This window comes from Oculina patagonica, chromosome 13 (assembly GCF_052425735.1).
Source record: "Oculina patagonica isolate OP01 chromosome 13, crgOcupat, whole genome shotgun sequence".
Taxonomy (NCBI): domain Eukaryota; kingdom Metazoa; phylum Cnidaria; class Anthozoa; order Scleractinia; family Oculinidae; genus Oculina; species Oculina patagonica.
In genome coordinates, this window is record NC_135770.1 from 31,824,013 (window position 1) to 31,840,232 (window position 16,220).

Sequence of the window (16,220 nt, forward strand, 5' to 3'; positions counted from 1 at the left end):
TTTTTGGTCAAATACACTACAAACACCTTGAAAGCATTTTGTTTTAAATCAATATCATGTAGCTTGTTTTACAAGATAACAGGCTTCAGTTACTTGTTGATTATCTTTGATCCTCCATGTTGGATTAAAAATTTCTCCTATAAAATAGCATAAAATGCGTGCAAAATTGTACAAAGATTATCTTGTTGAAAATAGTTATATTACATCGAAACACGGCAATATATATGGCCTGATGTGTATGCCACGCAGGGTTACCTATACAAGCAGTGAGATCAGTTTGGAACAGCTTTTCCTCCGTTTTTTAATAATAACTTATGTTACCTCTGAGGTAGCTATTTTTGGAAACTTCTTTCATTGATTTTTGTGCTCTTATTTCAAATAAGTAAAGTTCAATAACCATTTAGAAAATAACCTGCAGGCCAAGTTAACACAACTACTGCTGACCCTTTATGTGTCTTGAATTTTTCCTTTGAGAGTGCGCTTAATACATTAGTTAGTGTGAAAGTTATTAATAACTCCTTCTATTGTATCAAGATATATCCCATGCCTTTGATAAATTTGTCTCCATTATCTGGGTACCATCTAGCAGCGTTTCCACAAGTGTTAGAGTCATCAGGAGCCGCGCCTGTACCAAACCCGAGTCTGGAATCACAAGAATAACAGTCATTTTGTTCATTAGCAGCGTAACCAATTCTTGCTTTTGCGCTACCACTACCAGAACATGCGGCATTGAATCCTTCTTTGTTACAGTTGACCTGCAGTGAGCCTCCAGAGCTAATCAGCGTCTTCCACGTGTCACGTCCCAATGACGTGGCGCGGTATTGGCCGTCAGCGATCAGTGAGTACAGAGAGTTGGCTTCTGTGTTGATGGTAATGAACTTTATATCTTGGTCTTCTTTCATACCAAGACAAATCGTAGAGAACGGTGTGTTCAAGTAGGTTGGTAACTTGGTTTCTTGAGAATCAAACCCAGTCTCCCCTCCCGGAAGATTGTATTCATTTCCATCACTCCAGTACGTCGAGTCATAGTGGAATGTGCTCTGCGCGACAACAGGAATAAATTGACAGTAGGCAATTATAGCTAACTGGTGAATTATCCATTGAAGGTGCTTTTTAAAACCAATAACTTAACAGTTGATCGATTGATTGATTGATGGATGGATGGATTGAGGATGGATGGATGGATGGATGGATGGATGGATGGATGGATGGATGGATGGATGGATGGATGGATGGATGGATGGATGGATTACTCACGCACTTGCCCACCTGCTCGCTTCCACGTTGAATCACTACTCTACTGCTCAACTAGTACTGAATCATTTCAATTCCAAGTGAAATCCTAATTTTTGTAGTTTACTGAAATCGTATGGAGATTGCATAGATAGGAAAAAAATCGAGATTCTGCGATTACCTGACTGCCGTCAATCTTCATGACCGGAGTCCATGCCCCATCTCCACATCCAAAATCTCCAAAGTGACAGAGAACGGAAGTTGGTGTTTGACCAAAGCGTAGTGTAACAAGTCGACTTGTGTTGTAACTGTGGAATTTTAACAATAAGCTCAAGTAATTTATTACTAAAGAGCAAACGAGTGGTAACAGAGTTAAAATTTTTGGAAGTAATCTTATCATTCAAGCTGTTTTTAGGCTTTTGTACATTATGCTAGCATTTTTTCGAGCATTTTAGTGAGGCAAAAGCATTGAGCATTATTCGAGCATTTTAGTGGCATTTTCCCGGAAAATTGATTTTTTCCCCGAGAAGATAAAAAAGAAATTAAATTTTTTAAAGAAAATGAAGACTAAAACTCAAAATTCAACTACAAATAACTTTCTAGGGATAGTCAACTACTTTTTGTACTTAGCCTCATAGATGATTTGGAGGGTTATGTTTTTTGGTTGTATTTATGAGCTTGTATACGTTGTTGTTGTTACTTGCAACACTTGTACGTTTTTGTAAGTGTTAACAGTTAACACCATGTTAAAAACTTTGAAATTAATTTTAAAAAAACCGTTTATATAATGAGCATTATCCGAGCATTTTAGTGACTTTTTAGGGGGAGACCGAGCATTTTAGTGGGAAAAATGGAGCATTAAGGTGGAGCATTTTAGTGGGAAACAAAAGCAAAATGTACAAAAGCCTAGCTGTTTTACCCTATAATTTTCCTATAGACAAATAATTTGTTATTGTTGAAAATCCCTAAGTGGTTTTCTCGGCAACACAGATCTAATTAGTTTAAGTTTTGAATCTATATTCTTAATTGTTTTAAACGTACTTTTATATAGGCATTTGTAATATAAATAGTTTGGCTGGTGTCTCAAATTAAATAGTATATTGTCAGTTTTTAGTACGATGAAGAATGAGAAAAGAACATTACCGATCTTTGATTTGTAACGACTTACTTGTACACATCATAGTGCTCCTTGCATGACCTCGCAGCTGGGGGATATAATAGAAATTTAAATTAGTTGGCACCAAAAAATCTTAGCGAACAGTTTTTTTCTGTATCTTATATCGTTTTTTCTTTTTTAAGTGGATGAGGGAATGCGCAACAAAGTGACTTTAACAACAGCAGTACAAGCGGTATCCACTTAAAGAATGAAAAGAAATCGCCGCGACATGCTTGTACAGAAGAAACAACAAGACACACAAGGTTTTTTAAACTGCCTGTACCTATACCCATATATGGTGGTGATTCCAGGGGGCCGGAGAGGCACTGATCAGAAAGAGTAATTTCATCCTTCTTATCCTCGTTTTTTATGCTTATCTTTGCGTTAATATTTGATGGTCTCGCTATTCTTTGTGATCCAGTGTTTGTGCTAATTCGATGCTTATGCTGAGGTGCTATTGAAAATCCTGGTCAAATACCAGAACTGTATTTGAACCAAATTTTCAAACAACCAATTTAAATTGTTAAAATCCAAACAATCCACACTGGTAAATAATAGTCAAAAAGTTTCTTTAAGCCGTTGTCTCCTTAAATTGATGTGCATGCAGTCAAAATTTGCTAACAAGAGAATTTTAGGAGCAGTTACGTTTGGAAGCGTGGTTCAATGCTTTTGTATGATAACGCATTAGTTACTGTAGTTCTTGGAAATTCCTCACAATGAAACCAGAATATATAAGGTATTTTAAACTTATCCTACGTTACTTAGACTTCCGGTTTTCTCATTTTCTTTTCATTTATTTATTTAAACTGGTTTGAAATAAATGTTTGGTTGATGTGAACGACATATGAATGGGGTATAGCTTTACAAATAAGTGTACATTTACAAAGATTTAAACAAATCAGCACCTGTCTGGCAATATTCCCTGATATAACCTGGCTGGCAAAGGCATTTGAACGAGTCATCTTCATAGTTCGGCACACATGTACCTCCGTTTTTACATGGCCAAGAAGAACAGGGCGACTGGAAAAAGCAATAATAAGAACGCTATAAGTCGACTAAAATTAGAAAAAGGGAGTGATGAATGCCGAGAGCCTGTTACATCGAGTGCTGGGAGAACGGAAAATTGAATACTAACTGTCAACGAATAAACGACTTTTTTTAACTAAGAATATCTGAATTAATGCAACCTCCTGGTTCTGAAAATTTCGCTCAGTTTATTAAATCGAACCAATACTTAACTGAGATCTTGAAGATTTGATTGACTTTGTTAGATGATAGCCATCGTTTTAAAAGCGACAAAGGAGAAGCGAGCACATCATTCAGACTATCAAGAGGGTCTGAATGGGGGTACCTCGATAACACTAAACTCTTTGGCTCTGTAACATGAAACAGCTAAATTTTAGGCATTTTAACACTAACAGTAAAAAATTCACTGTAACAGTAGATTTTATCCAGAAAGAAACAAAAACGGCTTAACAATATTAATTTTATTTTGTTTAGTATATCAAGAAGTTTTCGGCCATTTCCGACGATTCCCGAACATTTTGGAAGATTTCTGAATACTGCCGAAGATTCCAGGAGACTGATGAAGATTTCCGAAGACTATCGAAGATGACCAAAGACTGCCGAAGATTTCAGAGGAGACGCATAGCACAGACTAAAAGTTCATAAGTGATTTTATTACCGATTTTCGAAGAACAGATGAGAATTACAATGCTTAAAGACTATGGGTTTTTCACGAAAAACCCTCCAAACACTTAACAGTATTTTCTCCGGAAACAGTAAACATTAAAAAAATGGCCAATTTAACAGCAAACACTAAAACCCCATTCAGACCCTCTATCAAAGGCGGCTCCTGGGTAGCCATTTTGATTTCGAACTATTGCTCTTCAACGATCAGTTTTTGAACATAACTAGTTTTCAATCTGTTTACACGGTCTCCTTTATCAATCAATCTCTAAACAACTTTTTAACATAAGTAAAAATAGGTGTATTATTTACTTTTTAACCCTCTTTTCCTGTCTACAAACTTTGACCTAATGCAAAGATCCTCACCTTGATAGAGAAGTGATGCGAACTTTCGTTTCCTTTAAATTCCGTATAAGTTCTGTATATGTCAGCAGACAATAACTCGCACACAAGTTTTCCATCAGCTCCTTTGTTGACAGCCAAATTTAAAGAAAGGCACGAAGGAATTTGAAGACATTCGAAAGTGCAATCAAAGATGTCGTACACCGCGAACGTTCCAATTTTAGGAGCGTTTAGGTTATGTAGCTCGTGTTTTAAGAAAACATCGGTGAGATTTGTAACAGCTGGAGAAAAAGCAGAAGAGAGAATCGTGAGATTTTTTCCTGAGATGATAACTGAGAAAAATGTAGAAAACAACGTAACAATTATCCTAAGAATCTCAGGAAATAACACGTGGTATTAAGCTAACGAGGTCGTAAGCCGGGTATATAGTAAAAGCTTGGCTAAAATTTTCCTATAAAAAGGTTAAATTCAGGGTATAAATTATCAGCAGACATTTAAAGTGTTTTTAGCTAAACATTCTGTTAGAAAGCTCGAGAGGACTACAAGAGGTGTTTTATGTAGCCAAGAACTTAGGTAAAAAACAAATCATTGACCCAAAACATTTGTGCCTAACAAGTTAATTTCAAACCATGTGATACGAAAATAATTAGATTCAAGATGAGTGGAATCTTTGCGATAAACGTAGCTCTAAGTAGATACGTTGTTCCGTTTATTCCGTTTATTTATTTTTTTTTTTTTTCAAGGAAAATGTTAAATGTGTAGTTCCTGACATTTAATTTACTCTATCACCTGCACAAAAGACCAAGATAATTAAAATAGCTTTGTAAGGTTTTGTAAACAACTTAGCGGGGTATATATTTTTTAAAATAAGACATCGCCAGCTTTTAAACTGTTTGAAGACGATCTTTCACATATGCATTTCGTGATTTTAGGACTACAACCTGACGTGTATAATGAACGTGATAGCAACTGTAAGTTGATTATTCATTTTAATGGATCAAACATTCTTGGTAACGTCATGCCTGGCGGTATATCTTTAATTTTATGCTTTGTTTTTGAAATTTGCCCTAAATTTAGCTTTTCTGCACTTTGCACAGTAATGGGTAATCTTCACGAAAATTCTTTTTGCCTTAGACTAAAAGGAAGAATTTCTTTGCAATATGAAAAAAAAAATCAGTATAAATGTCTTTGATAGGCAAGAAATAGGTGTAAATGCTTTCTTCATCAGACTTGCATAACTTAAATTAAGAATTCAAGAACTGATTATATTATCGGGAAATATTTGTATTTACCAAATTTAACAGTTTCAGCAGGGTTCCTAACACCAATTTTGTTTAGTAAAATTATTTCGTTTGGTTATTAAGTAATTTGAGACTGTTTTTAACATGGCAAGCATTATAAAGACCATATTATTCAAGTTAAAGATCTTAGACATTAGTAAATTAACTTTTTCCATTAACTGAACGATGTGCCTTTCCGAAATGAAGTCTTTCTTCGGGGAAGCAGTAGGGTTCCTTCTATATTTAGCCCTTCATAATAATCGAAAATTATACGAAATTCCTTTTTGGGAATGGTGGTGGAGGAAATCTTAAAGAAAGTTTGCTCTCACCCATTCAATCGGGAACTTGAATGTGATATACAGTAATGATATCGACCCTTGAAATAATAAACTCACTGTTTGTACTGACAAATAGAAAGCAAAACAGTGCAAAATTGAATCAGGACCTTACCTTTCGCACAGGTTGCTTCGGGTATCATGGAAGATAGTCCGAGCAAAAGCAAGAAGCAAATAAAGGCAGATGACATGGTCGACTGGAACAGAATCTCCAATCGTGACTTGGACCATACGAAGGTTCCAACAAGAAGTCCTGATTCTTCGCGCTTATGGCTCGTCGTTTAGCTTGTGACTGAAAATGTTTGTAGCCAAACTCACTTCGTTCCTGTACGTTGGAGATTCTTAAAATTAAAAGGATTTTCGTCTCTCGATTAACTAGTTCAGGTTCGTCCGACTCGCATTTCTTCAATGTCAATAGTCTGCATGCATTCAGCAGGGTTTTAAAATAATCATGTTTTGGGTTGGCAGTGGAGACAGATAGGCACTATCTGTCTAACGTAAATTATTCATAAACACTAAACAGTTGATATTGCGGATTTTTCAGCTTAATACTTTTAACCACAACAATCTATGCCATAATCCCAAATTAAAGGTACTTGACAGAATAACAGAGAAAAGTCATTTTGAAAGAAGAATGCAATTTTTGAGAACTATATGCTTATTAACTAGTCGTACGAATCTGTAATGAGTGCTAACCAGAGCTAGAGCGATAAGATGATTTGAAAGTTAAAAACATGTAGTTGCTACCAATACCTTTGAACGTATTTCCTCTTTCATACTTATATAGCTTGATGTGTTTATTAAGCTCACACTGTTCACGCTAAGCGTCAGAAAACAATGAACGATAAGGTAATAGGAAAGATTACGCTTGCAATTGTGTGCGGCTGGCTATAAAATCGTTGGACTTCGAAAATAACAGTTATTTGGACACAATTTCCCTCTCTACTTGAATGATGATATCAATAACCTTAAAGAGTCCTTAAACACCACTAAATGTTCTGCTCAAGAGGGAAATAAGGGCAGATGCAAGATAGCCGATATTGACGCATGTATGCCCAGCTTGAGAGACGAAGTCTGCCTGCTTATTATGACGCGGTTGGAGGGTTCTATTTTGGGAGATTGTAGTATGACAGGAGAGATTTCTAAAGGGCCTGGATATGGTGTGTGTTTCAGTGATCAATTGAATATTCGATGATTTCTCAACTATCAGTGAAAATTTCAGCCCATTTCTCAATTATCAGTAAATAATGCGGTTCTCAGATCTTCGCTACCAGTTAAAAAGCGCGTCATCTCTTAGCTGACAGTTAAAAGTTTGATCAGTTCGCAGGTATCCTTTTTTGAAAATTTTAAAGTTAGAAATCACCGACAACAACAACAGACTTTAAACTAATAAGTTATATGAATAATTTGGACAAAACTAAATTGACACTTTCAATAAAAAGAACCTAGCATAAATTCCAAAAAATATACAACAACTTTAATAGAAACTGGCATCGATAGTCATATAGAGAGTCTGGGATAGAGTAAGGATATTTGGTGTCTTTACGGTTGCAAAGTACATAGCATAGGATACCCAAAAATTCATAGAGTATTTACCTCCTAGTAAAATCCTTACGTACACTATTATAACGCATCGCACGTTAGCTTAACGTCCATTTTGGAACAAAACTGAGGAAGTTGAATACAATTTATTTAGTTGTAACATGGTAGTTTTAATTTAAGTATATACAAAGATAGATGTGATAAATAATCATATGAAAAAATGTGTTTTTGTCAAGGTTGGTTCAAATATTTTTCATTAATAGAGTTCGAAGTCCGAACTGTAAGGAACGGACCCCCGCGTACAGACTAAGATTTTTCCCTTTTTCCTCATGTGCGAACTGCATGCGCCGGTCATAAAATTAATAGACGAGAAAAAAATAATAACGAGGATCCGTATCTTACAGTTCGAACTGAGAAAACGAGGTTATATTTATTCAATCTCTCACTCTTGGAAAAAGAAAACATTTCAAGTCAAACACGAAGGAAGGGGCTTCATTTGACTAACGTGCGTCAAAGGAACATGACGAGCGAGTTTTATTGCAGGCTTTCAGAGACAGTTTGCGTGCGCCGTTGGCTCGAATGATAAAAAACGAGAATCCGAAATTCAAACGCTTAACTTCTACGAGTAATTAAAATTGTTATTTTCCTTGATAGCCAGAACAATAGAAACGATCCAATACTGCCTTGAATTAGCTTCCAAAGTGCGTTAAAAAGACAAGAGCAACTCGATTGAGAGAAAACGCCGCAATCAACTTGACGAGCCATGTTTGTCAAACTTTCGCTCCTTACAAACACAAAGTGCGAGAAACATTAAATCGTCGAGCTCAAGAAAATTAAGGCATGGGCCTTCCCATTTTTTGCTCTAAATAAGTTAGGGGGTTGACTATCTTCTGAGGCTTTATCCCTAACAACCTAAAACTGTGACAGACTAATAAGTTTGTAAATTTCGTCATATTGACATGGATGACGTATGCAAATTAAGTCACGTGACCTGTTACAGCCACAAAATTTACAAAAACTCTTTGAACAAAAATGGCAACAGTTTATTTCAACGGCCATTTAATTTTACTGCTACCAAATTAATCAAAATGATAAAAACAAAAGATCTGTGCTTGGCCTTTGTTAAATTTTTGAATAATTTTAAAAACAAACGGCATTTTGTATTAGTGCCCAGTCCCCATATAAAAGTAATTTCTTATTTGACACTTTTCTTTCGAATAATCTTAAAATGTCCAAGCACAGAAATGATGTATCTAATAGTCTTAACATCATAAAGCTAGCAGCAGCTACCGGAAAATAATTAAAAGTGTTGCCGTTTTGTTAAAAAGAATTTTGAGCTAAAAATAACCCTGGCAGGTCACGTGACAATATATGACCCAAAATAACATTTAAGGTTCCATGACTTATTGCTGTTTATGATGTCCTAAGGTTATTCCGTGTTTTGTAAAATACTTAAACAGTTAGACCACCCCCTCACTTTTTTAAGAAACAAATTTAGGCCCATGCCTTAATTTCCCTGAGAGGAAATTCTGAACAGAAACCTCAGATACTGCTCGGTTCATTTGTTTAGTGTTTGTTGTATCGTTCTGAGAGGAGCTTGACCCAGAAGAAGCTGAATCATATTCTGAGTTGAGCTAAATCACTTTGCATGAGTGGCTGGATGTCCTGAATGGTAAACACGTTATTGGAAATGGATCCAATGGTTGCCGAATGAAATACTGACGGCATTCCGGATTGAACGCTCAAACTGCTCTGACTAAAAGACGTTGCATTAAGTTTGGAAAATGTGTACGTCATGGGACCGTTATTAGTACCGGCTGTCTGGCTTGTACTCTGCTAGATTCGCAATCGCGTTTTCAAAATACGATAAACGGACGCATTTGAAGAAAAATTGCCTAGGAGTTTGTCAAAAACATCAACTGAATTTTGTAGTTCCCAGTCCTTGTGAGGCACGTCCATATGATAATGTACACTATAGAAAATGGTTTGAACCCAGGAGTATCAGTAGGTCGTATACTGTGATCGTCCGGGTGAGAGCAGTTCTGAGAAAAACTGTTGTTGATGACTGACGTTTCGACAACCTGAACGAAAGTCATCTACAGAGTCAAGTGAAAAGTTGTTATCAGTCGATGATGTTAGAAGTCTGGTCCGTTGAAGTTGATTGGTCAGTTTAGCCGTGATTTTATTGGCTTTAAGACTCGTGTAAAGTTTGTCAACAGTAATCGGTCAGTTTCGATTCGTCTATTGTTAGTCAAATTACGTCGTTCTGTTGCGTCTACTGTTAATCAAATTAAGTCGTTTTGTTTGCGGTCCGTTTGTCGGTTATGTTGATGTTTAAATTGTTTAATTCATTTTGTTTAAAATGTCCTATTTAAATTCCTCTAAAAGTCTGTAAAGTTTACTCGCTTGAAATGCAAAGCATGAAATAACAAATGTTAACTTCCTTTAGTTTCGTTTCACTGGACTAAAATGTATCCCATGGCTTTGATGTGTAAACCTCCACCCTCGTTTCCACACGTGTTAGTGTCATCATGAAGCCCTCCTGTACCAAACCCGATTCTGGAATCACACGAGTGACAGTCATTTTCGTTGTTACCAAGGAAACCGATTCGAGCTTTACCCAAGTCAATTCTATCACTAGCTGCATTGAAGCCTTCCTTGTTACAGTAGGGCTGCAAATAGGCCTGAGAACCAATCAGCGTCTTCCACGTGTTACGACCCAGTGAGGTTGCGCGGTATTGACCGTCAGCGATCAGTGAGTACAGAGAGTCGGCCTGCTCATTAATGACAATGAAGTTGATCTGTTGGCCGATTTTTATTCCAAGACAAATCTTGGAGAAGGATGTGTTCCAGTAGGTCGGTAACTTGGTCTCTTGTGAATCAAACCCAGTCTCCCCTCCAGGAAGGTTGTATTCATTTTGATCGCTCCAGTATGCAGAGTTATAATGAAAGGTGTTCTGAGTAGAAACAGCAGCAAACAAGATCATTAAAAAAATACCCATATACCAAAATCGAAGTTTTTATTGTGTTGATGGCGGTAGACAACTGGCATTCCAGTCCATGTTGATATTAGCTTATTATTTTTTAGTTTGAATAGATCAGCTTTTGCGTGTGTGTCCAGTTTAATTTCCTTGTCGATTTCTATGCAATGTTTGCCTTGCTTCAGCGAATCGGACCAGTAATTTTCGCTTTCCCAAGAAGTGGCCACGAAGATATGCATGTGTTTATAGCTTGTGTGTATTTGCAAGAAACTTTTCCTATTAAGCAAAATTTCTTTGTTAGTCTAAATACACTCCAAAAGATTTCCTAAACGTTGGGAAAAGCAAAAGAAGCTGGAAATCGCGAGGGGCCGAACACAAGCCCGGAACAAACGGAAATATCAACTCCGCGATTAAACATCATGCAGAAATCGGCCACGACGTACATCCAAGTTACGCCGAAATTCTTGAAACAGGTGTAAGCAGCAAGAACAAAAGACTGTTTCTGGAGTCTTTACATTCTTTCCTCGACAAAAACACTATAAACGAAAGAGCGCCCTTCCCAAGGGTTTACGCATCGCTAGTTGCTCCCCAGGGGGGGGGGGGGGGGCAACGAACAATAACGTCAATACAACTTATTAGAATTCTGCGAACCTTGCAAAATCCATCATTCTCTGAAAAAGACCGCAGAAGGCGATCGAAAATTTAGAGTATCCTTTTATATTTTTAGATCTGTTTAAACCATTTTTATATTTTAAGATTTCCTAAAGGAAGGAAGTTCTAAAATATCACCTATCAAAGCTTAAGAATCTTTATACCATTTTAGTTTGTAGTTCGATTCTGCTGCGGCGGGTGGTAATATACAGCTAATTCGAGAAAGGTTGTCGGAAAAAAGCACAAAAGCGCACGCGCAAGACCGAAAAGGTGGTCTAGGTTTTCACTTGAATTTGCATATTGGCCTAGAGGAAATTTACAAGTTTGTATTTTTGCACGTGAAGACTTTGTCTTTTCTCTCAGGTCGGAGGCCTTTTCCTGTAGCTTACTTTTTTCTGTCGCATGTCTTTGAGTTTTGAAAATTCTTCTTAAATTCACCGTGGCTAAAAGTACCTTGTTTTCACATGTCTGAAGAGAAAAAAAAAACGTGCAAATTCGCGTTTGTTATGTTGCCATCTTATTAGTATTCAGCACGTGCGGTAGCGCCCCACTTCTACCCATACTACATTTTGGTCTTTTCGCTGCACTTTTGTGCTTTTTTCCGAAAACCTTTCTCGAATTAGCTGTCTACAAAAGAAACTCTTGGTGAATGTCATACCTTACTGCCGTCCATCTTTATGACCAGCGTCCATGCCCCACCTCCACATCCAAAATCGCCCAAGTGGCAGAAGATGGCAGTTGGTGATGGATCAAAACGGAGCGTAACCAGCCGACTTGTATTGAAACTGTGGGATATGTTAAAACAATTACCTCGAGTGTTCTATTAGCGAAGAATCAATCAGGGGTAGGTAAGAGAAATTGGTGTTGCTCTCTAAAAGTAGCTCACTGTTTAACCTATGTTTTCTTCACCTTTAATTATTTATAGCGTTGCTAAAACGCCAAGAGCTTTACATCAAACTAGTGCTACGAACGACGATATGGTGGTAATATTTTGAAAACTAATGACGAATACAGTTGAATCTCGATAACTCGAACCTCCCGCTAACTTGGATTTTTTCCGATTTCCCTCCTTGTCGTTTTCTTACTAATTTTTCCCCCGATTAATCGAACTCACGATATCTCGAACCTTTTTTAATTTTTCTTGAAGGTTCCAGTTATCAGGATTCAACTGTATTGAGATTTTGTTTTAAGTGCCGGCACGCTGAAGTTAAGATGAGGTCCAACCATTGACATGTAATGACTTACTTGAACGCGTTGTAGATTTCCTTGCATGACTTTGCGGCTGAAAGGAATAGAAAAAGCTTAGTAACGAATTATTGTTAATTCATTCGCAAGGCAATGCGCCAATTAGGTGCGCGTATTAGTAATGACGTATGACGTATTTACGTGACGTATTTAATGTTAGTCCACATTGTGACGTAAGCATGGGTATAAACAAACAATATATAGAGGAGCACTTTAAGAACGCCCTACTTGACGTTGATTAGGCATTCACATAAACATAAACATAAGAAAAGCAAGACTGTGCGTTATTCTTGTGTTAACAAGCAACCGTTATGTCAGTGTGATTTCTAGGGTGATAAAACTTTGTACTTAGAGGGCGTTAGCGGGATAGAAATAACTAGGATGTAGCTACACAGTTTATTTTAAGAAAATGTTATATTTAACAATTATTCCACGAGCGCGCGTTGGATATGAGATGGTAGATAGCCAACGAGGCACGGTAGCGATCTCATATCCAACAAGCGCGAGTGGAATAATTGTTTTATTAAAAATGCCCAAAGAATTGCAATATTTGAGCTTCCCAGCTGTTTTCGCTGACGCGTTTCGGCTAACATATTTGTGGTGAATGGTATATGAGCTCACATACCATTGCCTGTTAACCAATCAAAACTCAGGAATTGCAATTTACCATTGCTAGTTTTTAAATAATAATTAGTACCTGTTTCGCAATAATCTCCAATATAACCTTCTAGACAGAGGCATTCAAACGTATCATCTTTATAGTTCGCCAGACAGGTGCCACCGTTTTGGCACGGCGAGAACCAACAAGGTGACTGGAGATAAAAAAAAAAGAGGAGTTGATTAGTTATAAGAGCTGTGGAGTAGTTTTGCAGCATACGAATAAATAAGAAATGAAAGTTAAAAGGCGTGAAGGACAAGTTCAGTTTTGTTCGCCTTTGCTGTATGTTTTAAGTGAATATAACTTTCTTTAAGTAAAGAAATTTAGTTCGTACAAGTCCGAATAAATTTAACTGCTTCTTTATGACAATTTGTGCTGACTGTGCTCTGTGTCAGTGTTAAAGTCAGAATCTTGCTAATTGCGGGTGTCAACAGTCAGTTAGTGGATATAATACCTAGTCCCACATTGTGACGAATCATCTCCAAAGAGGTCCAGTTGTAACTGTAAGATACTTTTTAAATAATCTATGACTAGCACCAATATCGGTATATTTCTAAACAACATTTCTTTTTGAGTAAAAACAAAAAAATGAAACAAAAAGATCGCCTTTCCGAGCTTTCTAGTGAAAACTTCTTGTGAAATTCACGGTAAAAAACCAAACGTACCTTGATGGAAAAATGATGCGAACTCTCGTTCGCTCTGTACTCGTTGGAGTCTATGTATTTATCAGAAGACAGCAACTCACACACGAGTTTTCCATCGGCTCCTTTGTTGAGAGCCAAGTTTATAGAAATGCACAAAGGAACTTGAAGGCATTCAAACGTGCAATCAAAGATGTCGTACACGGTGAGCGCTCCAATGTTAGGAACATTCAGGTAATGTAACTCGTGTTTTAAGAAAACATCGGTTAGATTTGTAACAGCTGAGAAAAAGCAGAAAAGGGTGTTTTGAGATTTATTTTCTTGATAAAAACTAGAAACAAATACTCAAATAATTTATAAGATAGATACCTAACAATTACTTAAAAAAAAAAATCAAAAATATATTAAACTGAAGCCTTAAAATGAAAGCCAATTTAAACTCAAATCGCAGGGAAAACGAAACAAGTGTTAGCAACTGGACTTGTTGTATTTCCAGTGATGAAACGTTTGATAAAATTTAATCACAAAGCAAAGCGCTTCATGGCGGTATATCTTTTATGCTTTGTTTTTGTAGCCCTTTGTTTAGCTGTTCTGTAATATTTATTTTTTTTTGGCTTTTAAAAACGACTGCATAAAAGGGATTATTTTCAATATATGAAAATGCAAATAAACAATTTGATAAACAAAAGATACGTATAAATATTTTCTTCGTCAAAATTGGCAAAACTTAAATATTTCGAGAATTCAAGCACCGTTTTCATTACGGTAAAATATTTTGCATAAGTTGTCAATACACAAATTTTGTCGAGTAACCATGACCTCGAGCTCTTTTGGTTATGTGGCAATTTATGAATAACCCATAGCTTTATATCACAAGTTTTATAGAACTCGTATGTACTTCTTAAAGTTTAAGTGTCAGTAAAATAACCTTTTTCTTTAAGACGGTGTCCTATCCAAAATGAAGCCCGCTTTTTCGCAGAGGAAGCAGGGTTCCTATGAAAGTTTGCGCGACAATATTATGGATAATTTTGGAAACTGAGTGCTGAAAGATATCTTAAGGAAGGTTTGCTCTCGTTGGATTGGAAAATTTAAAACAATGTAGTGCTATCGGCCCTTTAATTAAAAGCACTCAACAAATAGACTAAATATACCAAAAAAACTCCAAAATTGAATCAGGACCTTACCTTTCGCACAGGATGCTTCGGGTATTTTAGAAGACAGTCCGAGCAATAACACACAGCAAATAAAAGCAGATGCAGATAACATGGTCAGCTGAAGCATCTTAATTAGCTACATAGACTTTGCGTAGATTCTCTTATAAGAATTTCTGACGCACTAAATAAGTTAAAATCAATAGGTTGCCTTGGCGAAGGCAAGATATCAACACAATCGCCGTGTTTTGCCGTTTGGCAAGTCAAACCAAAATTGCATGTAAATTATTTATAGACACAGTCAGTGGCACTGTAAGTTTAATGCTTTTAACTTTGAGAGACGCAATAGTACTTAAGAAAGAAATGAAATAAAACAGACAATAATGTTGAAGATGGCGACAAATATAGTAAAAAGGAAAAACCAACAACGTAAAACTTTAAATATATTGAAAGTTATTATTTACAGAGTTTTTACCAAATTAAAATCTCTTAACATATTTATATCTTTCAATCTTATATCACTTTGCTATGGTTATTTAGTTCACACTGTTAGTGTTGACCGTCAAAAAAGTAAATAACAAAACAATGTATAAGAAGTGTATTGTTGTTAAAATAAAGTAGAATTTATCCAGAGGCGACAACATGTATAATAGTTCTTTGGGACACATTTCTCCGCCTTCCGTTGATGAACAACTTGAGATATTACAAATTGTTTTTAACATAGAAAGGAGAGGTTGGATTAGTACTGATGCATACATCGATTCTGAAATGTTCTAGCTAATTTTGACCCGGCTGGAGGGCGGCTGTTTTTGTGGATTGTAGTAAAGTTTGCACACAATGCTTTGCGTAGAAAGTTCTCGTTAAAGAAAATCCCGGGGTTGGAAGAACTTCAATATAAAAGCTATGATTATGTGCCGCCTTAAAGAAATAGTTTTCAAACAGCTTAGTCTGGGATAAAATGTACAAATCAAGGCGTTTTGTCTACAATATAGGACACCACTTGCCTGAAAATTAATTAGTGGTATGAAGAATTTTAGTTCCCACTAGGAATTAACACTTCAAACTTACTATAAATAAAATAAAGTTACAACAGAACCTTTATCGGCGTATGGGTCGGGAAAAGATGGCATTACTCGGGCAAACCTGATGTAACGTTCGGGTAAAGACACAGTAAAAATTATTTTGTTTTATTTAACGTCTTGATTTAATCGTTTTGATCCCCTAACTCACCTAATCTTCTAATTGAGCCCTGAGCTACTCCATAGGATAGCTGCTATCACTCGGAGTAGGTATGGAAAAATAAATTTATACAAAGC

General features: G+C 36.4%; 1 protein-coding gene across 1 annotated transcript; it reads right to left on the reverse strand.

Annotated features, from left to right (window-relative positions):
* Positions 1–439: 439 nt before the first annotated feature.
* Positions 440–6,506, reverse strand: LOC144636052 (uncharacterized). Its single transcript, XM_078495195.1, has 6 exons — positions 6,151–6,506; positions 4,445–4,701; positions 3,295–3,409; positions 2,402–2,438; positions 1,415–1,541; positions 440–1,040 (listed from the first exon to the last, which is right to left on the reverse strand). The coding sequence occupies exons 1-6, from the start codon at positions 6,224–6,226 to the stop codon at positions 522–524; spliced, it is 1,131 nt and encodes a 376-aa protein (XP_078351321.1). The 5' UTR covers positions 6,227–6,506; the 3' UTR covers positions 440–521.
* Between the last annotated feature and the right edge of the window lie 9,714 nt (positions 6,507–16,220).